The following is a 26,907-nucleotide window of genomic DNA, read 5'->3' as shown; positions in this document are numbered from 1 at the left end:
GGAGCCTGTGTCTTCAGGCCACATCAGGGTGAAGTCTGGCCGGACCCTGGAGAATGACTAGGCAAAGGCAACGGACAGAAGCATCCGCCTGGAAAGCAGGAGCTCCTGGTTCCATGGCAGCCCAGGTAACGTGGCGCGTAGCTGGGCGCAGAAATGATTCCTTTACACAGCAGCATATTCTCATCGTAGCTCAAGGCAGAAATCATACGTCCTAACGAAAAACCCCCATCTTGTTAGCAGCGCATACCTTATACTAGGAAACTTGCAAGGAGACCAGTGTTGAACCACAAAGCGAATACAGGTTTTTGCTTTTGTCTGTAAAAATGTACAGGGTGCCTGCTTGGGGCTGCGGTGTCAGTACCAGGCGGTGCTCGTGGCTGCTTCATACCTCGCCCACCCACACCACTGTGGTCCCCCCCTTTACTCCCGCCACCTCACACCGCGGCGCGTTTTGTCTCGCGTTGATGAGAAGCAGTGACTCTTGGGCTGGCGTGAGGAGGTACTGCCCGAACAGCCCGCTGTCCCTCACGATCCTGCGGGGCCTGGCCCAGGCTCGGGCTGGCCCCGCGGGCGCGGGCGGCTCCTTCAAGCCCTTCAGCACGCTCGTCTTCCCCGTGGACAGCTCTAGGAAGAGCAGGTCCGGCTCTGTCTCCAGCGTGGCATAGACGTAGTACTGGTCGCCCTGGGTGAAGGAGGGCTGGAAGGCCACGTCTGAGACGCCCTGGCTCACTCTCAGGTCATAGAGGGTCTGGATCTCCCCCCGCAGCGTGATCTCCTGCACGTGAAGCTGGGGGCTGTTGGAGGCGGCGCTGACTAGGAAGCGCCCATCGGGGGAAGTGTGTGGGGTGCCGGTAACGTGGCCGTTGGGGCCGACCACGGTGTCCGTGACACTGTCGAGCAGCAGCTGCGGGGCGGCTGGAGAGGAGCTGTGCTGTCGGCACTGGATGAAGAAGTAGCCGCCCAGGTGGGTGTGGGCCATGGCCTGTGGCAGGCAGCCGTGGCTCTGCAGCCCGATGGTCTTGAGGAGCATCAGTGTTTCCAGGTCGACTTTGTGGACTGCAGGGTCAGACTTGTTGAAGATGAAGCCGAACCTGGGAGGAGATGCAAACTGAGGTCAGAGGTCAGGAGGACATTTTGGGTAGGGGATAGGTCATTTGTCTCAAACGATGGCATCCTTTCTCTTTTCCTTTATCGTAACCCTTTGGGGATCTAGCAGCCTATAAATAAGATCTACCATTCTGCAGGAGATGGCTTCATAAGCGATTCATCTATGATCTCAAACCAAATGCAGTTGAGTTACAAAATGTTCCTGGATTTATGCTCTTGTAATATGCATGCATCTTTAGAAATGGTAAAGGAAGAGCATAATTGTGCCTCAGCAGCTTCCGCCTCGGGGATGCCTTTGATTCAGCTCCCCAGAGGCCTTGTGGCAGCTGGGAAGTGGCGGGCCTGTGGCTGGAGGGAAAGGACAAGAGATGTCCGCCCTGACTCTGCCTGCTAGGAGGACAGGAGAGGTGAGTCTATATCTGAGGTGGTTTTTGGACTACCGGCTGGGGATGGAAATGCAAGAGAACAAGGACAGATGTCCTATCCATGCTCCCTTACCCTTGGAGAGGAACGTGGGTAAGGGTTGAGGGCAGCCTCTTCCATGGCCACGTTGATGATGCTGGTCGCAGGAAGCCCCTTTGGGCTGGGGCTAAGGACAGCTTTTACCTTTACAGCCAGATGGCCTGGCACTGCTGCGGTGCCCTGCTAGCTGCAGAGCCTGGGGCAAGTTGCTTGCCTCTTCAAGCCCCTGCTAATATAAAGAGGGTAGTTCCTTCCAAGGGCTGTTGGGAGGATTAAATCTAAGAGGGAGCTTTAGTGGAAGAGGTCAGTAGGTGGAAGCTGCCACATCTGGACTTTGTGAAATTCCTCTTTGGAGGCTGGTTGTGAGCTGCAGAAGGGCCTGATTCCAGGCAGGACTTCCCTCTGATTGTGAGAGCCTCTGCCTAAACCCCTCACTTGCAGAGGCCTTTGGGTGCTGTGTACACCTACAGGATTAGAGAAAAATCTCTTCCACAATTTTCTCTTGAATAACAAACAAGCTATGCCTCAGAGTAGGGAAAATGCCCACTTTACAGCATCTTTAAAGCATCCTTAAAGAGCTAGAGCATGGAAAGAGCAGGAAAGAAAACCCCATGCTTATAAGAAACTGTAATGTAAAAGTCACACACAGGCTCTGCAGAGCCTGAGTTTGCATGACTTCTGGCTGAATTCAGCTTCTTTGAGGGGGTTTACCATTTACAACCATTTTAGAGGCTCTGTCCCAGGTATTCTCTGCAGTGAGGTAGGGAGGTCATAAAGTGATTATTTTCTCCCTTGGGCAAAGATGAATGGGAGAGCCCTATTTTTACAAGTCCAGCTTCAGCTTGCAAAAATGAGTCATTTCTTCCTGGAAAAAGGTGCTTGATGTCAGAGTAAAGGAAGGCATAAACACTGCCACAAGACATTTGGGTCTTGATGACTTTATAAAAGGGCATGCTCAGTCTTCTGGCAGTGGTGCCTTGACAGAAAATGTCAGGGGTTCTCTGAAATGAACAGGGAAGGGGAGGGCCAGGCTGGGACGAGGCTTGCAGTCGAGGCCATGGCTGTTATTGTTAAGCTGTTCTTTTGGATGGTGGCAAACTAGACACCCAGGAGGCCTTGTTTCCTTGCAGGCCCCTGCATGGCTGCTCTGGGGACTCCTAGAGGAACCACAGGTTGTGGTTAGCAGAGAATGAGGCCAAATGGAGCACTGAAAGGAGACCCAGCTATGCATTTAGTCTGACTGCCAGTTCCTGGCTGTGTGACTTTGGCCAGTGTCTTAACTTCTCTGGGCCTAAGTTTCCTCATCTATAAAACAGATTCGAGACCGCCTCTACTAGTTTCTTGCGTCTAGCAAGGAGAGGGTACTCAGCTAACCACAGTTGTTTCCCTCTTTCCTCTGCTGTCCTCACCCAAGGGTGAGACTTCCTGACCTCACTGGGCCCCTGAGGGCATTAGGAGCTGCGTGCCTTCTTTAACTTTAACAATTAAGGACTGGGGATGGGGCCATTTCTCTGTCCATTCCTGATGGGGTCCAAAGCCAGCCCAGGAGGAGTGGGGGAGAAAGAGAAAGGAGCAGGGCCACCCCGGGCAAAGCTGCCCCGTGCAGGGCTGAGCTGGGGCACGGAGTAGGTTAGGGCATTGCGGGCCGGTCTCACCTGACGTGGTTGATGATGAGGTTTGTTGGAGGAATGAAGAAATCGTCCACTCCTGCAAAGGGCGTGCGGATGAGGTGCTGGCCCTGACCGGTGCTGGCCTCTGTGATCACCTGCAACACAGAGCGGAAGTCCTTGTGAGGGCCCATCCCAGCGGGGCTTGGAAACCTGCAGACACATGCACGCTTGGATGGAGACCCCGGCAGACAGGCTGCTTGAGAGAGAGATGATGGGCAAGTCACCATCTTGGCGGTGGTGGTGGGGGGGCGGGCCAGGAGCAGAGTGGGAGATGCTTGGGAATGGCGTAGGCAGGGACCCATCCTTCCAGGCAGGGGAAGTGGGGAGACAGGAGTGAACGCCTGAATTGCTCCCTCCTGCTCGGTCAGGCCTGCCCCTGACTGACTGTGGTGCATGTTGTCAGCCACCGTGATGTGACAGCAGAGTGAGGACTTGGAGGGGCTGTGTTGGGGCTTCTGAGGGAGGGTCCTCAGAACCTAAGCATCTCTGCTCAGAGACAGCCTCCTCCACGACAGGGAGTCCCACCTTCTCAACACCTAGGCCACCCTGGGAAAGGCGGCGAGGTTTTAACTAACGAAAATGCTCAACGCTGGAATCGTTGACTGGCTCTGTATTTTCCCTTGATGCCAGGCACCTGGGCTGGTTTGCTGAGAGTCTCTGTCATATGCACCTCACAGAGGCACTCTCTGAGAACTGTGATTCCATAATTTATTAGAGAAAGCAGGCATCCTGTCAGAGGTGCTGGCCGTGTCATTTATTTTGTTTTTTATTTTTATTTATTTATTTACTTATTTTAACATCTTTATTGGAGTATAATTGCTTTACAATGTTGTGTTAGTTTCTGCTGTACAACAAAGTGAATCAGTTATACATATACGTATGTCCCCATATCCCCTCCCTTTTGCGTCTCCCTCCCACATCCCTATCCCACCCCTCTAGGTGGTCACAAAGCACCAAGCTGGTCTCCCTGTGCTATGCGGCTGCTTCCCACTAGCTATCTATTTTACATTTGGTAGTGTGTATATGTCCATGCCACTCTCTCACTTTGTCCCAGCTTACCCTTCCCCCTCCCCGTGTCCTCAAGTCCATTCTCTACGTCTGCGTCTTTATTCCTGTCCTGCCCCTAGGTTCTTCAGAACCATTTTTTTTTAGATTCCATATATATGTGTTGGCATACGGTATTTGTCTTTCTTTCTGACTTACTTCACTCTGTACGGCAGACTCTAGGTCCATCCACCTCACTGCAAATAACTCAATTTCGTTTGTTTTTATGGCTGAGTAATATTCCATTGTATATATGTGCCACATCTTCTTTATCCATTCATCTGTCGATGGACACTTAGGTTGCTTCCATGTCTTGGCTATTGTAAATAGAGCTGCAATGAACACTGTGGTACATGACTCTTTTTGAATTATGGTTTTCTCAGGGTATATGCCCAGTAGTGGGATTGCTGGGTCATATGGTAGCTCTATTTTTAGTTTTTTAAGGAACCTCCATACTGTTCTCCATAGTGGCTGTATCAATTTACATTCCCACCAACAGTGTAGGAGGGTTTCCTTTTCTCCACACCCTCTCCAGCATTTATTGTTTGTAGATTTTTTGATGATGGCCATTCTGGTGTGAGGTGATATACCTCATTGTAGTTTTAATTTGCATTTCTCTAATGATTAGTGATGTTGAGCATCCTTTCATGTGTTTGTTGGCAATCTGTATATCTTCTATGGAGAAATGCCTGTTTAGGTCTTCTGCTCATTTTTGGACTGGGATGTTTGTTTTTTGATATTGAGCTGCATGAATTGCTTGTAAATTTTGGAGATTAATTCTTTGTCAGTTGCTTCATTTGCAAATATTTTCTCCCATTCTGAGGGTTGTCTTTTGGTCTTGTTTATAGTTTCCTTTGCTGTGCAAAAGCTTTTAAGTTTCATTAGGTCCCATATGTTTATTTTTGTTTTTCTTTCCATTTCTCTAGGAGGTGGGTCATAAAGATCTTGCTGTGATTTATATCAGAGTGTTCTATGTTTTCCTCTAAGAGTTTTATAGTGTCTTGGCCATGTCATTTAGATGCCTGTGATTAGGATGCTGGGGAGGGTTCCAGTTTCACAAAGGGGACTTGCTGTGAGAAGTGAAGAATTAGGCCCTGTGTTTTGTACAAATTGGTAGTGACAGAGCATGCTGCCTCTGTTCCCCTGGAGGTACCACTTTCTCCCCTGCGTGCCTGGCAGGAAGCAACTTGAGCCACTCCTTGGTGTGTGTCCCTGCTGTGTCTGTATCAGGGAAGCGCATGGTGGCAGCACAGAACAGAGCCAAGTGATGTCTGGGGTTAGACAGGACGAGAGCATGGTTTGGAGGCCCTGCCAGAAAGCCCCCTGTGGTCAGGCTGGGCTCTTGTCCATCAGCTACTGAGGCCTTGGGCACAGGCAGGCTGGAGACACTGAGCCAGCCATCCTGTGTCCTCTTGCTTTCTGCACGTGCTCTTCAGCCTCCAAGTTCTAGGTGATTGCCCAGAAGGGTGGCAGACCTGCAGCCAGATGAGGGGCTTGGCCAGTTTGTGGGCAATTTTGGCTGGAGGACCCCAAGGACAAGCCCAGACCCTCTTAGCAGGACAGGAGGCAGATGCCAGACCCTGACCAGGGAGGGGAGACACTTTTCCTGATCTTCATGTTGTGGCCATTTATACAGAAGGAAGGATTCAGATTTTTGCAGCCTGAGGCTGAGGACAGTTTGTGATGGGGCTTTGTGACTCACATGGCTTAGAGCTCTGGATGCTTTTACCTTTTAAGAGTGGAACTGCCTTCTGCCTCTTACTTTAATGACAAGACAAACAGCACCTGCACTGCTTCCTCGGGCAGGTTTGAGGCTTTAGTTTTTTGGATCATGCTTCCCGAGGGGTCAGCAGGCAGAATGCCGGATTAGAATGATGAGAGCTCTGATTTTCAGACGTGGGCAGCTCTAAAGTTAGGTTATTTTCCTGTGATTAAAAAAAAAAAGGCCAAATGATGCTTCCATGGTAAGTCCATGGGAAAAGCTTAGAACTAGGCATTAAGAAAATATCAGTATTAGGAAACTGGATCTTAGAGAGTCCAGGTGAAAATGCCAGAGAATTCCAAGAAGCCATGCAATCATTGCTTGATATAAGGTCTGTCATTTTAGCTTATAATAGAGATGGAAAATTACAGGCTGTCAGCAGTCAGTGTCATTCATGCTTCACCACCCTGACACCCTATATCCAGAGGTTACTTCATCAAAACCCGGTGTCATGGGCCACTGAACTGATATGGGCTAGTCAGCCTCATTTCTCGAATGAGTCATGAGTTCCTTCTTGGCCTGTGTCCCAGCACATGGCTGGGCACATTTGTGACCAAAAGATAATTATTGAGCCTCTCAAATTTCCTGGCTCTAGGGGCTTGGTTCAGGAGATGCACATAGTTGGCTGGGTATCAGGAGATGTAAGTTAGTAGTGAGTGTGGGGTAGGGAAGTCTGAGCATCTGCTTCAGAGGAGTGGACAAAGCCAGGTGAGAGGTGACAGCTGGGGAAGGGCAGGGTGCAAGATATCGAGTGCGATGGGCAGAGAGGCAGCTGAAAGCTGGGACTGGGTGGGCGAGAGCATGATGGGAAGGATTCGAGATGGTGCCAAAGGTTCCAACACTGGCTCCTGGGGCAGGGCCTTGGTGGAATAAGCGTCATTTATAGAACCATAGCAAAGCTTGTTTAACCAATTCCTTAGTGTTGGATATTTAGAAACATTAAGATGGTATTTTCAATGTTTTGCAAATATAAACATTGCAGTAACATATAACGTTGTAGCTAAATCTTTGTGCCCATCCCTGATCCTCGTCTTTGGATAAGTTCTGAGAAGTCAAGTTGCTGGATTGAAAGTAATGTTCTGAGGCTTTTGGTTCACATTTCCAAATTGCTCACCATAAAGGCTCTGCCCACTGACATTTCCAGGAGCAGTTTCTGCAAGCAGTGGTTTCCTGAACCCTAGTCCACAGAGATGAAGGTAGGTTTATTCAATTTATTTCATTTTCTTGTCATAGTGCATTTCTAAGACTTTCCAATTATGGTGATGGTGGGCATAATGGTCTAATTCCTGCTATTAATTAAAATGCTTTTAGTGTTTTGTCATTTAGGCAAAACTTCCTCTTGGTTTCTCGGAAATAGTCTTCATTATGTTTATGTCTTCTATTCCTATTTTTAGTTTTTTAAAAAAAATTAAGAATGTCTGCTGTATTTAGTTAAATGCCTTTCCAGCATTTACTGAAAATATTATAGCTTTTTTTCTGTTTTGTGTTATGAGTAATGTTGACTTATTTCCTGAGAGTGAACCATTACTGCATCCCGGGAATTTGTTCCCTGCTTGAGCAGTTAGATGCATTGTTGGACTCTATTTTTAATACCATGTTTAGAATTTTGCTTCTGTATTCATAAGTGAGATTAGTTGATAGTTTTATTTTTAAATTTCTTTTGAATTTTTAAATTTTATTCATGTTTTTATACAGCAGGTTCTTATTAGTTATCTATTTTATACATATTAGTGTATACATGTCAACCCCAATCTCCCAATTCATCCCCCACCCCCCCACCCCCCAGCAGCTTTACCCCCTTGGTGTCCATACATTTGTTCTCTACATCCGTGTCTCTATTTCTGCCCTGCAAACCGGTTCATCTGTACCATTTTTCTAGGTTCCATATATATGCGTTAATATACGACATTTGTTTTTCTCTTTCTGACTTACTTCACTCTGTATGACAGTCTCTAGATCCAACCATGTCTCTACAAATGACCCAATTTCATTCCTTTTTATGGCTGAGTAATATTCCATTGTATATATGTACCACACCTTCTTTATCCATTCATCTGTTGATGGGCATTTAGGCTGTTTCCATGACCTGGCTATTGTAAATAGTGCTGCAATGAACACTGGGGTGCGTGTGTCTTTTTTTTTTTTTTTTTTTTTTTTGCTGTACGTGGGCCTCTCACTGTTGTGGCGTCTCCCGTTGCGGAGCACAGGCTCCGGACGCGCAGGCTCAGCGGCCATGGCTTACGGGCCCAGCCGCTCCGCGGCATGTGGGATCTTCCCAGACCGGGGCACGAACCCGTGTCCCCTGCATCGGCAGGCGGACTCTCAACCACTGTGCCACCAGGGAAGCCCGCGTGTGTCTTTTTGAATTATGGTTTTCTCTGGGTATATGCCCAGTAGTGGGATTTCTGGGTCTTATGGTAATTCTACTTTTAGTTTTTTAAGGAACCTCCATACTGTTCTCCATAGTGGCTGTATCAATTTACATTCCCACCAACAGTGCAAGAGGGTTCCCTTTTCTCCACACCCTCTCCAGCATTTGTTGTTTGTAGATTTTCTGATGATGCCCATTCTAACTGGTGATAGTTTTATTTTTTAATACTAAGGAGTTGCACCTTTTTTTCCATATGGTCTGGGATAGTTCAAATGATATTAAAATTATCTACATTTGAAAGGTTTGATAAAACTTGGCTGTACATTTTACTATGGTAGATCTTTGATCTTTAAAAAACCTCTTCTCTGGTAATTGTTCTATTTCAAGTTTTCCTTTTCTTAGGTCAGTTTTTTTTTCCTCAATTTTTTTTTTATTGAAGTATAGTTGATTTACAGTGTTGTGTTAATTTCTGCTGTACAGCAAAGTGACTCAGTTATACATACATATTTTTAAATTTATATAAATATTACATAACTATTATATTTATATCTTTTCCATTATGGTTCATCCCAGGACATTGAATATACTTCCCTGTGCTATACAGTGGGACCTTGTTGTCCATCCATTCTATATGTAATAGTTTGCATCTGCTCACCCCAAACTCCCAGTCCATCCCTCCCCCACACCCTTGCCCCATGGCAACCACAAGTCTGTTCTCTATGTCTGTGAGTCTGTTTCTGCTTGGTAGATAGATTCATTTGTGTCATATTTTAGATTTCATATATAAGTGATATCGTATGGTACTTGACTTTCTCTTCCTGACTAGGTCAGTTTTTTTTTTTTTCCTGCATTTTGCGAACAATCATCCATTTCTTCTAGGTCTTAAAATGTGCCGCCCCAGAGTTGCAGTGTAGTAGTATTTTACAATTATTTTCATCCTCCTTTATCTGCAGTAATATGTCTTTTCTCATTTCTCACTTTGTTTATATTCTTTTTTCTTTATCAGGTTTGTGAAGGATTTATTGGTTTTTGTTTGTCCTTTTTTTATTTCTACTAATTTGAGTCTTTTAAATAATTCCTTCCTGCCAGTTACTTTGTTCTTTTTCTTATTTCTTAATACAAATACATTCTCTGCAGGCTTTTAAGACACAAATATTCCTTGTGTACAGCTTTCTCTGTATCCTGTAGGTTTTGATGAGAAGTAGTCTCTTTTTCATTGCTTTTGAGACAGTTTGTAATTTCTCCTTTTAATTTCCTCTTTGATGCAATAGTGATCTAGGAGTGTTTCCTGATTAGGTAGGTCACATTTTAATTGTTTCTAATTATCGGATAATGTAGCCTATAACACTGACTTTTACAAAATTTGCTAAATTTTTGTGATTACTGACACATATATGTGGACATGTGAAAAATTTCTATTTGTCAGAGGAAAGGTTTTCTATGTATTTATTAAACCAAGTTCCTTATTCATATTATTCATTTTTCCCATGTCATTATTTTGCCTCTTTGGAATGTACAGTTTAAGTGCATTGTAAATCAAGTTCTTATATTTTTAATCACTCTTGTATTATGTGTTTAGTTATGTTGTTTGCTATCTGTTGGCTGTTTGTCTCCACATAATGCTTCTCCTTATGCTGTTTAGTGCTTTTAACCTTAAATTTGACCTTGTCTGATATTAATATTACACTCATACATCTTTTTGTCCACCTACCATCACTATTTCCACCCCTTTCAATTCAACCTTTTATTATCACTTTATGGGTTTCTTGTAAACAAGTTACAGCTAGTTTTCTCTCCCTCTGTTCCAAACCCAATCTCATCATCTCTGCTTTTAATAGGAGAAATCAGTTTGTCACATTTGGAATAATTAGACAGTTAACTATCTCAACTATTAATTCAAAGAACATTCTCTATATCCTCTTATCCCTGTAAGATGACATTTTTGAGTATTTTTACTCTCTTTCCTCCACTCCCTACCCTTACTTTTACAGAAATAACTTACCATCTTTAGTTAGAGCCTGGTATCAGAATTTCTCTTTCAGTGCATTGCTCCTAATTCAAATGCCCTTATTTAGCACTTATTAATACATTTTCCGGTAGTCTCTCCTCATCCATCTTATTTTATTTTTGGACCTTCCTCACTAGGTTTCTTACTTAGGCCTGTTTCCTCTTTATCTTTCGCCATATCGATGTCTCTCATCTGGTTCACCTACTGTTTTTCTGGTATCTTTCATGATCTTCTCTCTGAATTCTTGCATATCCTTAGGTCTTTCTTTTGTCCTGACAGGTAAATGATACCTTGGATATCAGCCCTTTTATCTTAATAGCATCTAGATGTGATGCCACGGTCTTCCAGCAGCTGTTGCAGGTGAGAAGTCCAGTGCCAACCTAATTGTTCTTTTACAGGTGACTTTTCTTTCTGCCTTGAAGCTTATAATATTTTTCCTTTATTCTTGGAAGTCCAGAGTTTTACCAAGAGCAGAGATGCGTTCTTTCTCATCAAGTTAGCCTGGAACTTACAGATCCCTTTTAATCTACATGATTTACTTTTTCAACTTGGAAATTTTCTTCCAAATTTATTTAATGTTTGACTCCATTCCAACTATTACCTTTTCTCTTTCTAAACTTCTTTTGACTTTGAAACATCTTTTGAGACTTCATATCTTAATCTTTTCTTGTATTCTGTGATTTGAGGATTTTTCTTTTTCTTTATCTTTCAGACTACTATTTTGAGTCTCAGTAGAAATCATGCATTTTCAACTCATCTATCTACTGCAGTTTTAAAGTAGGAAATCATTTTTTGTTAAATTTTAGTTTTAGAAAGATATTTTTTGGTGGCCCCTCCCCTTGAATTTCCTTACATGCTTTCTTAGAGCTGCCAGAGGAACCAATTTTCTGGGCTTATACTCTGTTCTGAGTGACCTTTACTCTGGCTCCCAGGTCCTCTAATTAATTGTTATTATTTGTCATCAGCTCACCGGGGCCCAGGATGTGTTGATGGTGTTCACTGAGGGACAATAGTCTTGTTTTGTAGGAGGTGAAGTAGTGTCCTTCCCCTGGCCCAGCAGCACAGAGGTAGGTAAGGCAGGTGGCCAGTCCCCAGGAGGAAGCTTCTGTAGACTGGGTATCCCTGGCCTCTTACCAGTCTTGGGAACAGTGTGAACTTGGCTCCATCCGCAGCCCTTCTCAGCTGGGGTTCTGAGAGAGAATAAAACCCTAATATCCCGAGGAATCCACTGTATGCAGTGAATTCTCTTCTGTGCATCTAGAATGGTTCTGTGCATCTAGAATGGTTCTAGTTCTATGCACCATCACTGGGAGAATCGAGGGAACAGGCATTCAAATCACCTTTTGTAGGGCTTAATCCTCTCATGTACCCCTGATGAGAAAGGCTGAGCCGGACACACTCAACATAGGGTTGGTGATGACCTTTCCTGACTGGTGGAGGAAGGGATCCCACAGATGTCCCGGTCCCAAGCTCTTCCCAAGAGGCAGTACAATGCAGTGGCTGAATGTATGGGCTGCAGGGCTGAATGTATGCCTAGGTTGGACCAGGGGCCAGTTATTGAAACCTGTGCCTGGAACACTGTGAGCACTCAGTAATGTGCTTCCATTTATGAACATAATTGCTGCTGCTGCTTTTCCTTCTCCTTCCTTATCATCTGGTGCCTGCTTTGACAATGTTCTCCAGCCCATGCACCCCAAGGTAAAGAAAGCCCTGGCTCCCTTCTCACTGCTTGAAGTCCAGAGGTTCATTTCTGCTTGGCCCCAGGAGCTCCTGGCTCAGAAGAGGCAAGTGTTTTGGGGCTGGGCTGGGTGGGGCCCAAGAGCCACATTCTGGTTGTCATGACATTAGAATCTTATCCATCATCAGTGTTATTGTCTTTAATAGCAGGCCTGGTGGAAGATACCCTGTTCATTGCCTATAAGGGGCATTATCCTGAGGATGTTTCCTACTCTCTCCTTACTTTGGATATACTTTGGACATACTTCATGGACATACTTTGGATAAATGTGATTAGCCACCTAGGGAAGCAGGAGACATTTATTAGCTAGGGAGAGAGCCCTTTCCTGCAGGTGGGTGTTGTCTTCCATGTACTCAACATACCTGGAGGCTTGGTTGGGACTTATGCACGTTCCCCCAGCTCAGGACCCACACTTGGTCATGTGATTTGTCATAGGACAACTTAGCCGGCAGAGGGTCGACACCTATGGACTTGAAAAAAAACAGCAATAAGTTGGTCATTGTTGTAGAAGCTGATTCATTTCTAGGCCACTCTTGGGTGAGTGGAAAGCCAGCCTAGCAGCCTTGACAATGAGCCAGTTTGGGAACCCAGGGTAGAAACATCCCTTCTGGGTTTGTCTTCAGAGGCGTAAAATTGGTTGTCAGTAATGTTCTTCCTTTTAAAAATTTCTTGCAGGGACTTCCCTGGTGGCGCAGTGGTTAAGAATCTGCCTGCCAGTGCAGGGGACATGGGTTTGAGCCCTGGACCGGGAAGATCCCACATGCTGTAGAGCAGCTAAGCCCATGCGCCACAACTACTGAGCCCACACGCCTAGAGCCCATGCTCTGCAACAAGAGAAGCCACTGCAATGAGAAGCCTGCGCACTGCAAGAAAGAGTAGGCTCCGCTCGCCGCAACTAGAGAAAGCCTGCATGCAGCAACGAAGACCCAACACAGCCAAAAAGTAAATTAAAAATTTATTTTAAAAAAATTCTTGGGTTTCCCTGGTGGCACAGTGGTTGAGAGTCTGCCTGCCGAGGCAGGGGACGCGGGTTCGTGCCCCAGTCTGGGAGGATCCCACGTGCCGCGGAGCGGCTGGGCCTGTGAGCCATGGCTGCTGGGCCTGCGCGTCCGGAGCCTGTGCTCCGCAGTGGGAGAGGCCGCAGCAGTGAGAGGCCCACGTACCGCAAAAAAAAAAAAAAAAAAAAAAAATTCTTGCATGTCTTACTTAAAGGGTACCCAGACCATCTTGACAAAAGCCTAAACACAGAGTTTTTTTTTTTTTTTTTCAGTTTTCCACTCAAGAATCAGCTTCAGGACCCTCCCATCACTTCTCCTGTAAGCCTTTGGGGGCCTCTTGAACCCTCAGCATCCTTCTCTAGCTCTTCTTCCTGGGTCATCTGAGACTGACTTTGAACTCATCCATTATCACCTGTTTGTCTCTTAACTTCATGCAGACTCTATCTGGTACATCATTCACCTGGAGCCTCTGGGACTCAGACTGTAGCATCAGGCAGAGTCTTTTTCTACTGCTGTAACTGAAACTCTGCTATTTTCTGAGGACAGAGCTTCCCCAGTGGCCCGGTCAAATGGTGACTTTTCTACTTCTCAGAATGTAGTTTTATAAGTTCCAAAACTGTTTTGTTATGCCACTATGACCCCTGCTCTTTTTGGCACTGGCCAAAGTTCTAGTCACTCCCTTTGTTCACTAAAGATGCTCTGTTTTCTCTGTCCCTCCCTGAGTCCCCAACTGTGGTGCCTTCATTCAAAGCCCTGCTTTCTCAGTTCCTTCTTGGTTTCAGTGATCTTTTCTTTTTCCCCACTGCAGCCACCATAACTTAAACCTTGTCAACAAATTTCTGAAATTTCAGTCCACCATATTCTAGCCTTCCTGATCTTGGGGGAAAACCATCTTTGCACCCACTGGTTAAAACTTCTCTAAAGAAATGTCTATGGAGTCCCTGAAACCACTTCCTCTTAACTGTTTGTCTTCACCACTCCACTGAACTGCTCCAGAGCTTCATGTCAAATTCAGAGATCACTATGTGATCCTCCTCTAACTTGACATTTCACCAGGATTCCACATGGTTAACCATTCCCTTCTGGAAACAGTTTATTCACTCAGCTTCCCATCTCCCTGGCTTCTCTTCCTCATCCTGACTTCTAAATGGTGGCATGTCCCCCGTCTTCATCTTTGATCTTGTCTCTGTCTATATCCTTTCCCTGGGTGAGCTCATTCAATACATGGCTTCAAATAACCCATTACACTCTGATGACTTTAGAATTCATTCCTCTGTTGATGACCACAACTTTATACAAATCTGAACTCTTGATTTTGCCTATCCCTGCTGAAATATATTTCTTCTCCAGTCATCACCATCTTTGAAGTCTCCTTGTACTTTCTTTTTTTTTTTTTTTGTGGTACGTGGGCCTCTCACTGTTGTGGCCTCTCCTGTTGCGGAGCACAGGCTCTGGACACGCAGGCTCAGCGGCCACGGCTCACGGGCCCAGCCGCCCCACGGCATGTGGGATCTTCCCGGACTGGGGCACGAACGTGTGTCCCCTGCCTCGGCAGGCAGACTCTCAACCACTGTGCCACCAGGGAAGCCCTCCTTGTACTTTCTTGCTCTAATTAAAACTTCCTCTGCCCTGAAGCCTCAAGTAGAGGCTGTTTCTATTTTCCTATACTTCACACACCCCAGGTCCTTTGTTCATGCCTCCAGCTACTCTTCCTTGATCCTCTCATCCTGGCTGCTTCCCTTCATTTACCAAAGGCTTTATGATCTGGCACTGTCTTCCTCTACCCAGAGCTTCTTTTCTCACCAGTAATAATACCATTCTGACACTATCTCTAGTTTCTTGTATTTTCTCTATCACTCTTTAAAAAACCCTCTTGATTACACATTCTCCTCCAGGTATCCCATTTGTCTGCCCTCTTCACAAACTTCCCCAAAGTTTAGACTGCAGGCATTATCTCTCCTTTCTGCTTAACTTTCTCTAATCATTTTTCATATTCTCATTCTGACTGAAGTGGTATGGAGTAGGAGACTGAAAACCTAAACTAAAAATCTCTTACATTCAGAACAGAGCTTTCCACAGTCTCAATATGCTAAGGAGCAAAGACATGGAAGGGAAAAGGTCCTGAAGAACACACCAGGCTCTCAGTTTAAAGACCTGAAGGGCTACCTAACTAGGAGTGAATCAGAGACTGACTAAGCCTTATGAAAGCTGCAACTCAGCCTTGATTCAACTTCGTACTTGATTAAAGTGATTCATTCTCTACTCTCTCTTCCTAGCAGAGAAAAGGGTAAACCCTCTTCAGTGGATGACAGCCATTTAAAGTCTCTACAATGTAATATGGAATGTTTGACATTCAGAAAAAATTACTAGGCATTCCAAGATACAGCTTATATAACTGAAAACAACATAAAAAAGACAACAGAAACAGACTCACAGGTGATCTGTAAAAAAAAATTAAAAAATTGTGTATATAAAAGGAATTAAGCAGAAATTCTAAAAGTGAAAAAATGCAACACCTGAAATTAAGATCTCAATAAATAGGTTTTGTTATATATACCTTACACACAGTGGAAGATAGGATTATTGAACTGAAAGACAAGTTGATAGCACATGCCCAAACTGAACCACAGAGAGACAAAAAGGATGGAAAATAAGAGTGAAAGAGATGTGTGGGACACAATGGAAAGGTCTAACTTTTTTTCTCTGAGTTCCCAAGGAAGAGGTGGGAGAGAATGAGGCAGCAGAATATTTGAAGAAATAATGGTTGAGAATTTTCCAGTCTGATTAAAGATATTAATCCACACATTTAAACACCATACCTGGGCATGTAAAACTGCTAAAGACCAAAGAGAAAAATCTAGAAAGTAGCCAGAGAGAAAAAAAGAGATACATTATCTTCAAAAGAGAGACAGTAAGACTGACAGTTGACCTATTAACAAAAACAATGGAAGATAACGGAAACGGCATCTGAAAATGCAGAAAGAATTTAACTGCCAATGTAGCACTCTATATCCAGTGCAAATATCCTTTACAAATAAAGGGAAAATTTTCAAACAAACAAAAACTATGAGAATCTGTTGCCAGCAGACCTGCACTAAAAGAACTATTAAAGAAACTTGTTCAGTCAGAATGAAAATGATCCCAGACAGAACTATGTACTTCAGGAAAGAATAAAGAGCAATGGAAAAGGTAAATATGTGGGTGAATGTAAATGACTATCAACTGTACAAAATAATAATAATAGTCATGTCTTGTGGGGTTAAATTACATGTAGAATTAAAATTCATTCCCACAGTAGTGCCAAAGGCAGGAGGAAGGTTAAAGGAGTTAAAGTGTTCTAAGTTTCTATCATTATTGGGCAAGTGAAGCAATAATTTGTATGAGACTGTATTGAGGCAAGGATGCATGTTGTAATCTCTGTGGTGGTAATAATAACAACAATGATAAAAGAATGCATGGACAACAAGCTAATAGAGGGAGAAATAGAACAAAAATGTTTGACTAATCCAAAAGAAAGCTAAAAGACGAAGAAAGCACCATAAAGAGGTAGGTCAAATGAAAAAACAGTAAGATGGTAGACATAACCATATAATTACATCAAAAATACATGGATCAAATAATCCAAGTAAAAGATCAAGATTATTAAACTAGATAAAAGCCAAAATCCAAATACATGTGGCTTTATAAGAGATCACTTTTTAAATATATGAGATAGAAAGATTGAAAGTGAAAGAATGGAAAAATTATACCATGGTAACTCTAATCAAAATAAATCTGATTTAGCTATATTAATATTAGACAGAATGGACTTTCAGGCAAGAAGCTTTTCCAGAGATAAAGAGGGATATTTTGTAAGAAGAAAGAAGTCTTCCCCCCCGAGGAAGATACTATAATTTTTAAGCAAAAATGGATGGAACTTGATAAATCTACAATCACAGTGGGAGACTTCAACATGTCTCTCAGCAGCTGGTAGACTAAGTGGACAAAACAATCACTTAGAATATCTGAACAATACAATAAACCAACTTGACATAATTGACATATGTAAAATCTACCTTACACATTCTTTTAAAGTGCACATAGAACATTTATGAAAGTTGATAAGCTGAGTTATAAAGCAAGCGTCAATAAATTTCAAAGGATTGAAATTATTCAGAGTTCTTTCTCTGGCCAGGGAAATCAATAACAAAAAGATAGCTGGAAAGTCTATCATATTTTTCAGGAGAAACCACAACCACAACTCTGGTTTTTATACAACTTTTTCCCAACAATGATCCTGCACCTGGGCAGCTGAGCATTCCTGGGAAAAAAAAGATACAACCCTCCTCACTGGTCTGACTTTACATTTGCACCCCTCATCCTTAAGTGGGCCTTCACTATTGCCCTGCAGTCCTATCACATTTCCCTGGTCAGTTCAATCTCACATCCTTTACCTCTTTCCTTAGACCTCCAGCCTTGGTGATAATTTTCCATCTTATTTCACTGAGAAAATAAAGGCAACCAGAAGAGAAGGTCATCCAGCTATCACCAATTGTATCACCTATTTGCACCCGTGTCTGAATACTTTCTATTTCTTCCTGTTATGATGAAAGAATGTGCTTTTATCTTAGGCTAGCATATCTACTTGTATGGTCTGGATTCCACTGGCTACTGCCTACTTCGATGATGCAGAAGAAAGGGAAGAATTGTGGGAGAAGTTTTTCCCATTAGCATACAAGTGCTGTAATATCACCTATTCTAAAAGTTTCTTCAGCATCCTCTTCCAGCTACTGCCTCATTTGTCTACTTTTTCTCATATTTATAGCAAAACCCCTGAAAATAGTTGTCTATATTCACCATCTCTACTCCCTCTGATTCTAACTTGAATCCACCCCCTCAGGCTTGCATTCTGCCATTATAGTCCTATCTGTTCCCACCAAGGTGATCCATGTGGTACCAAATCCAATGGTTAGTTTTCAGTCTTCATAACATACAAATGCTTTCAGCAACCTCTGACACCACTGGCCACTAACTCTCCCTTAAAAAACTCTTTTCTTGGCTTGTGGAACACCACCCTCTCCTCATGTTCTTCCTACCTTTCAGGCTACTCCTTCTTGGTCTCCTTTGTTGACTTCCTCTCTCATTCCTGATCTTTAAGTGTTGGAATACTTCAAGGCTCCAACCTTGACCTCTTTTCTATCTGTGCTTCCCTCCATGATTTCCTCCAGTTAACTGGATTTAACACAGTTCACATGGGGATGACGCCCACATTCATATCTCCAGCCTAGACCTCTCCTTTGACTCCAGAACTATTTATCCAATTGCATATGTATATATATATAAAATGGCAGCTCAAGCTTAAAAAATCTAAAGCTGAATTACTAATTTTCCCCTGTATCTGCTTCATGACCTGTATCCCCTGCCTTGCTCAAAGCCTCTATCAGAGTGTATTAGCTTCCCATTGCTGCAATAACATTGCCACAAACCTGGTGGCTTAAAACAACACAAACTTATTCTCTTACAGTTCTGAAGGACAGAAGTCCAAAATTAATCTCACTGGCAGAATAAATATGTATGCAAGGTAGTGCTCCCTCTAGAGGCTCTGAGGGAGAATGCATTTCCTTGCTTTTTCCAGCTTCTAGAGCTGCATTCCTTGGCTTATGGCCTCTCCTTCCAATCTTCAAAGCCAGCAGTGTAGCAAACCTGCTTTAGTCCTTAAACTGCCTCCTCCTTCTATGTTGTCACAATTTTTCCTGCCTCCCTCTTATGAGGATACTTGTGCTTGCAGTTAGGGCTTGCCCAGATAATCCAGGATAACTCCCCATTTAAAAATTCTTAACTTGAACAAAAATGTTTACAATTTGCATGGAAACTCAAAAGACCCCAAATAGGCAAAGCAATCTTGAGAAAGAAAAACAGAGCTGAAGGCATCAGACTCCCTGACTTCAGACAATACTACAAAACAGTATGGTATTGGCACAAAACTAGAAATATAGATCAATGGAACAGGATAGAAAGTCCAGAGATAAACCCACACACCTATGGCCACCTAATCTATGAGAAAGGAGGCAATAATATACAATGCAGAAAAGACAGTCTCTTCAAAAGTGGTGCTGGGAAAACTGGACAGCTACATGTAAAAGAATGAAATTAGAACGTTCTCTAACACCATACACAAAAATAAACTCAAAATGGATTAAAGGGGCTTCCCTGGTGGCGCAGTGGTTGGGAGTCCGCCTGCCGATGCAGGGGACACGGGTTCGTGCTCCGGTCTGGGAAGATCCCACATGCCGCGGAGCGGCTGGGCCCGTGAGCCATGGCCGTTGAGCCTGCGCGTCCGGAGCCTGTGCTCCACAACGGGAGAGGCCACAACAGTGAGAGGCCCGCGTACCGCAAAAAAAAAAAAAAAAAAAAATGGATTAAAGACCTAAATGTAAGACCAGACACTAAAACTGTCAGAGGAAAACACAGGCAGAACGATTTTTGACATAAACTGCAGCAAGACCTTTTTAGATCCACCTCTGAGAGTAATGAAAATAAAAAGAAAAATAAACAAATGGGACCTAATGAAACTCTAAAGCTTTTGCACAGCAAAGGAAACTATAAACAAAACAAAAAGACAACCCACAGAATGGGAGAAAATATTTGCAAACGAAGTGACTGACAAGGAATCAATCTCCAAAATATACAAACAGCTCATGCAGCTCAATATCAGACAAACAACCCAATCAAAAATGGGGCAGAAGACCTAAATAGACATTCCTCCAAAGAAGATATACAGGTGGCCAAAAAGCATGTGAAAAGCTGCTCAACATCACTATTAGAGAAGTGCAAATCAAAAGTACAATGAGGTATCACCTCACACCGGTCAAAATGGCCATCATCAAAAAGTCTACCAACAATATATGCTGGAGAGGGTGTGGCGAAAAGGGAGCCCTCCTACACTGTTGGTGGGAATGTAAATTGGTACAGCCATTATGGAGAACAGTATGGAGTTTCCTTAAAAAACTAAAAACAGAGTTACCATATGATCCAGCAATCCCACTCCTGAGCATATATCTGGAGAAAACCATAATTTGAAAAGATCCATGCACCCTAATATTCATTGTAGCATTATTTACTATAGCCAAGACATGGAAGCAGCCTAAATGTCCATCAAAAGAGGAGTGGATAAAGAAGATGTGATACACACACACACTGGAATATTACTCAGCCATAAAAAAGAATGAAATAATGCCATTTGCAGCAACATGAATGGACCTAGAGATTCTCATACTGAGTGAAGTAAGTCAGACAGAGAAAGACAAATATCATATGATCACTTACATGTGGAATCTAAAAAAATGATACAAATGAACTTATTACAAAATAGAAATAGAGTCACAGATGTAGAAAACAAACTTATGGTTACCGGGGGGAAAGAGTGGGGGAGGGATAAATTGGGAGATTGGGAATGACATATACACGTTACTATAGATAAAATAGACAACTAATACGGACCTATTGTATAGTACAGGGAACTCTACTCAGTACTCTGTAATGACCTATATGGGAAAAAAAATCTAAAAAAAGTGGATATATGTATATGTATAACTGATTCACTTTGCTGTACAGCAGAAACGAACACAACATTGTAAATCAACTATACGCCAATAAAAAAAGTAAAAAAATATCTTAATCATACCTGCAAAATCCGTTTTGCTATACAAGGTGACATTCATAGGTTCTGAGGATTAGGATGTGGACATCTTGGGGGCCATTATTCATCCCACCACACATAGTAAATGGCATCACCATTGTACAGTTGCTTAAATTATTATTATTATTACAATTATTATTATTCATTTCCCTCAAACCTTACATTCAATCGAGCAGAAAATCTTTCAGGGTCTACCTTTAAAATACAGCAAGACTTTGATAGCTTCTTACCACCTCCACTGCTGTCATCATCTTGCCCAGATTATTTCAGTGATCAATATCTCTGTTCTATCTTACAGTCTGCCCTTAACTGAGCAGCAGATTGACTCTTTAAAAATGTCAGATTATGTCACTCCCCTAATTAAAACACCTGAATGTCTGGCTATCTCACTGGCCTTTGTTTACCCCTGACTTCGCCACATCCTACTCTCCCCTTCCTGGCTGTGCTCCAGTCCCACTGGCCTTCCCTCTGCTCCCAGAGTGGGAGTCCCACCTGGCATTCAGATCTCAGATTCTGTTCACTTCCAGAGTGAGGCCCACTGAAAAACAGTCTTCTAGTTCCTCTGTCCCTTTCAACCTGTAAACAGCTCTTACCATCTATAGCTCCCTAAAATTCTGATTTATGGTCTGTCCCCCCAGCTAGGATATAATTTCTAGGACTTGCTCATTCATGGCTGTTTTCCAAGCACCTAGACCAAAGTTTGGCACATAGTAGGTGATAAATACTTGATGAAAAATGCACATGAATCTTCTTTGCTCCCTCCCACTTCTGACCACCTCTCCTAGGAGCTGGGGAGTGTGCGGAAAACAAAGAAGGATGTGGCCAGCTGTGCCCCAGAACTGGAAGCTCCCCCCTCCCTCAGAGAGATGTACCTGGAGGACTTTCTGGGCCTGCACGTCGACCACGAGGACTCTGCTCAGGGCGGGCTGGGCCACGTAGATGTAGCGGTGCCTGACGTTCACTGCTGAGGCCCACTGGCAGGGCTGGGTGGCGCCTCCTTCACTTTGAGGACAGATTTCTTCCTGTAAAGGAGATAGGTTGCCATATGTCTTCTTAATTTCCTGTTCCCCCATCATTGCTGGGTTCCCTCTCCCCGACCCTGCTCTGTCCCTTTCTTCCTCTCTCAGAATTCTTCACATCCAAAGAGCACGGCACGCGAGCCCTCCCGCACCACCAGGTTTTCATTCCACGTTCTGTTCATCTTTCACCTTCTCCTGCTCTTACTGAGGCTGTAACTTCCTTTGCCGGCCTCTCAATCAGCAGCTGCGTGGTCCGTGTTCTTCCACTCTGTGAGCTACCTTCTCCCTTTCCTCATCCCCATCCATCGTATAAACAACTTCTGTCAATGACCAGACTCCTGAAGGAGTTACCTATGCACTCTCGGCTTCCTCACCTCTCACAACCTCCTTAATCCTCTGGCTCTAGTCCTCAGCACAGAGCTGGTGGTGTTCTCACCAAGCTCCAGGCTGACTTCTCAGTTATTACATTCAAGCTCTGCCATCATTTTATTTGAACTTGGGGCATCATCTGACAGCGTCTTGACTACTCCTTGGTTCTTTTCCCTCCATCCTCCCCAGTGGCTGATCCTTCTCTGTTGCTCAGTCCTACTCTGTTTGCTGATCTCTAGATGCCGGGATGCTCAGAGGTCGCTCCTGGATGACTTCTCTAAAATCCACTCCCTTTGCTAATCTTTGTTAATCCACGCCTATGACTTTAGACACAATCTACGTGCTTACAACTCCCAAATTCATATCTTTCGCTCAGTCCTCTTCTCGGAACTCCAGACTTAGCCACTTCCTAGGTCTACTTGGCTATTTAATTTACATCTCAAATGTATAAGTCCAAAATCAACTCTCAATTTTGCCTCCCAATCCTGCTCATTCCACTCAAATAAATGGCAGCTCCCTTGTTTTAATTCCTTAGACCAAACCTTTCAGGTCATCTTTGACTGCTTTCTCTCCCCATGCCCTCAGCCTTCATCCAATGCATCAAAAATCATTTCAGTTTTACCTTCAAGAATATATTCAGAATTAAACTTTCTGACCACTGCCACCTCTGTCACCTTGGCTCAAGCCACATCTGTCCATTGAGTAACCGCTACAGCATTCAGACTGTGCTCCTTGATTCCACCCTGGCCTCCTGCTAGTTGTTCTTGACACAGAAACCACAGGGATCACTGTGAAATACAAGTCAGCTCAACTCCCTCCACCACAGTAACATTCTTTCTTGCTCAGAACAGGGTCCAAGTCTTCCTTGAAGCCAACGAGGCCCTGAGCACTCTGGCTCCTCTGCCCACCTCTGCCTTTCTTCTCCTTTTCCCATCCTTCCTGTGCACACGGCACGCTTGCTCTTCTGCACTCACGCCGCCCTCCTGCACCAGGGCCTGTGCAGCTGGCTGTTCACCAGATGTCTACCTGGTTTATTTCCTCATGTCCTTTGGGTGTCAGCTTACGTGTCGTCGTCTTGAGACACCCTCTCTGGTCTCACCTAGCTTAACGCCCTGGCATCCTCACTGCCTCACCTTGCTGTGTTTGTCATCTACCACTTGACCTTCTGCATTTGTCTGTCTACCTATGTTTAGTCTTTCTTTTTTCACTAGATAGTAAACACCTTGAGAGCACGCTCTTTGTTGGGCTCACTGCCATACTCTTAGCACCTAGTAAAGCGCCTGACACAGAACTGGTGCCTAAAATATATTTGTTGAATGAATAAATGAGAGAAAGGGGGACCTTCTTTTCCCTTAGTCTTCCATGATACACATTCTCATGTTTCTCCTCATGACTCGTGTCCAACACTGTCTCAACCTTTGTGGTTCCTCTCGGTGCATCTGCCCCTTAACTGCTGATGCCTCCCAGGGTTCTGTGCTAGGCGCCCCACTCAAATCACTCACAGGCACCCTTGGTGATCGGGTCTCCCATCCAGGCTTTCGTCAGTACCCTCATGCTGAGGGCTCCCAGATCTGTCTTTGGCTCAGAACCACCTTCCCCAGTTCCCACGTGGTTCCCCTACAGTCACCTCATACACAACCATCCACATCTGAACCGGTCCTCGCCTCCATCCCTGCTCCTCCTCTGGGTCCTCATCAGCATCTGGTCAGCCAAGTCCAAAGCAGGAACACCATCTTTGATTCTTCCTTCTCCCACACAAGTCACTGTGAATTAGTCATCGAGGACTACAGAGATTGCCTCCTAAATCTCGGAGTTCTTCTACTTTCCATCTCCAGCCCCGTTTCTTTCCTAAATGGCTGCAGTAGCTTTGAAACAGGTCTTTCTCCCTTTACACTTACCACTCTCTGTCATCACATTTAATCCTCACAAGAACCCCCATTTGCCTGTGAGAAAACGGAGGCTTAGAGGGGTTAAGTAACTTTTCTAAAGCCACTTAGCCTGCTGAGTGACAGAGGTGGGGCCTGAACCCACCTGTGCAGATCCTGTTCTAAAGCCTGTGCCCTATTAATCCTGCCACTTCCTGCTGGGCAAAGTGGACATCTCATCCAGCAGAGGGGCCGGAGATGAGATGCCAACCTCCTACTCACTCAGCACTTGAGAAAGAGGGTCAGCTCATTGTAACCCTCCTGTGAGGTTCTAGACATTTTTTAGATGAGGAAAATGTTATTTGGGACTGTTCCATAGCTCACGGAGGTCTTGTGTTGCCTGAAATGCCTACGAGACCTCTCTTACTGTGTCTTGTTCCAGTTTCTTCGGAAAACTGAACCCTGGTTAGGATTTGAGAGATGTCCCCTACAAGCTACAGGTTAGGTTATTGCAAATATATGAGAAATTAGTGCCAATGTGATGGGTTACAATTATTCAAACCTAACTGCTGGAAATTAACTAGGACCACTCTTTCTTGATGGTTTTGTGGCTATCACGTGGAGGGAAAACTTATCAGAGGTAATACTTTAAAACACGATTAATTCAAAGGAAATAGCCTGGAAAACAGCTGCTTCCAAGCTGCAAATGTGAGAAATGCGACGCTCTGAGGTACACCACCAGTCAGGACAGCAATGCAACACACTTGTTTCAGGAACTTGTCTGGGCCAGGCCCACTTGCTCCATTAGCTCCAAGCCCGTTACTGTGTCCCAGTTTATCCACTGTCCGTCTTCAAGGAGAGGGCACGTGGGGGCTTTTAGATGACTCTTGGATTAATGCCATACTTCTACCCTCAAGTCACTAGGGATTAGTAGAAGAGGTCAGACCTCGAGCAAGAAACCACCAACACAACGCCGAGTGGGATACCGGTGGGAGGGACAGAGCCGTGGGCCGGGGGAGCACAGCTCTGGAGGACACCTCCTGACAGCTGGGTCTTGAGGGTTGCAAGGGTTTTTCTGGACCTGCTACCCGCAATCACCTCTTTTGCCTCTGCCCACTGCATGTCACGTTGCCACTTTCTACCTGGCCTCTTATTTGTTCACGGCAGCTCTGATGCGTGGGCCATTCACACATTTCAAGCTCTCTCCCCTGTTCCCTGGAGGCCACTGAGGGCCTCCAAGCTCTAAAATCTACTCAGTGCTTCCCATTCCCACCACCACTGGCTTAACCCAGGTCACCACCCTCACCTGGGTGATCACAACAGCCTCTTCACCCACTTCTGTGTTTCTAGTGCAACCCTTCTGATGATTACCCGCCGTGAGGCCCTGCACAGGTCCCAAAGCACCCTGATCCTGGCCATCCTTCACTTGAAGTTCTTCAGTGCTTCCCATGAGAACTCCTCAGCTTTGACCCTTACCTACTGTCATCCTAAATCTGAGGCCCTTCCCACATCCATTCATCCCTCCAGGCATAGAGAATATTTGCGGTTCCCTGAATGTGACCTGATGTTTTATGCCTCTGTGCTCCATATTCATGACATTTCCTCTCGAAACCCATCACCAATTCCCACCTGTTCTTCACAGCTGAGCTCAGGCATCACCTGCCCCAGGAGCCTTCTCTTTGTCCCCCAGGGTCTGGTCTGGAGAGGCCTCTCTCCTCAATGTTCCAGTGCACCTTACACATCCTTCTAGCAGCACTTGTTTGGCAGCTGTCTGTTCACACTTCTGTTTCCGTCATTTGACTGCAAACTTGCAGAGGCCAGGAACCCATCCATCCGCCCTGGGCCTCCCCTCAGGCTCAGTGCATGGAAGTGGCTGCTGGAGGACGGAATGAGAGTTTAAGCCTCATGTGCTCCTTCCTTAGCCTTGAACCACATCTGGAGCCACATCGCATGTAGCAAATGGAATTTAAGAAATCAAGTGGCACACTTGGTGAAAGGCTGCCTCTCAGGATGCTGTGTGTGAGGTGGACGTGCCCCAGGCACAGACACTTACGTAGCTCATGAAGATCTTCTCCGTGGGTCTGAGGTGCCTCTGGATCTCACAGTCCACTGGGTACAGGATGATTATACCATCGTCGGAGAAGATGTAGAACATGTTTCCCACACTGAGACCTGCAAGGAGAAGCACAGCCATACTTACGCCCCTCCTAGCAGTTGGTCCCCGGGCAGGGTCACGTGCCACATCAGGCACAGATGAAACCTACAGTTTGGCTGCGTCTGATACAGGCACAGAGTACAAGGCCTGGTCGAGGTGGGGTGAAGAGAGATGAGCAGGCAGTGTGTGGGGAGCAAGTGCCCGAGGGCTGCGAATCAGTATGTACACCGAGGGCTCTGCAATCCCCAGGCTGTCCTCCCAGACACGCATACCTGTGCCAGGTCATCCAGGGCTGGCCGCCAACCCAAGTTTTCAAATAAGTGATAGCCTTGGCTTTGACATACATTTGACCTTTTCTGTTCTGAAAGGCAAAGTCTCCCGTGGTCTTTGTCAACCAGTCAAATCAGAATGGATCAGGTGATGCCAAAAAAGCAAAGGCTTTTATTTTTTTTAAACACATTTATGTACCGTGCTGCTCCCTGGGATGTGAGGGCCTAAGCAAGCTGTGGCTGGTATTCCTTTGTCCAAACCAGGCCTGTCTGTGCCCGTAGCCCTTCCTTCAAGACAGTTTGCTCCAACATCTGCCCTACCAGTTTCCCTACAGCAGCCCCAGGCCAGGCAATGGAGCCCACAGCCTGGTTAGGCCACCTGCCTGCACCCC

The 26,907-nt window shown here is 44.8% G+C and overlaps 1 protein-coding gene across 1 annotated transcript in view; it reads right to left on the bottom strand.

The window, feature by feature from the left end:
- Positions 1–382: 382 nt before the first annotated feature.
- FSTL4 (follistatin like 4) overlaps positions 383–26,907 on the bottom strand; it is a gene marked incomplete at its 3' end in the record, with an annotated part of 417,677 nt that continues 391,152 nt past the window's right edge. The window contains exons 11-15 of the mRNA XM_079703635.1: positions 26,145–26,263; positions 21,711–21,860; positions 12,525–12,632; positions 3,225–3,334; positions 383–1,091 (exon numbers count right to left, since the gene is read on the bottom strand). Of these exons, the coding sequence (XP_079559761.1) occupies positions 383–1,091; positions 3,225–3,334; positions 12,525–12,632; positions 21,711–21,860; positions 26,145–26,263 (1,196 nt within the window). The remainder of the gene's footprint in view (positions 1,092–3,224; positions 3,335–12,524; positions 12,633–21,710; positions 21,861–26,144; positions 26,264–26,907) is intronic.

The sequence above is a fragment of the Hyperoodon ampullatus genome (genome assembly GCF_949752795.1).
Source record: "Hyperoodon ampullatus genome assembly, chromosome: 4".
Lineage (NCBI taxonomy): Eukaryota > Metazoa > Chordata > Mammalia > Artiodactyla > Ziphiidae > Hyperoodon > Hyperoodon ampullatus.
The sequence above is the reverse complement of the archived record's forward strand: the minus strand, read 5'-3'. Positions and strand labels throughout refer to the sequence as shown.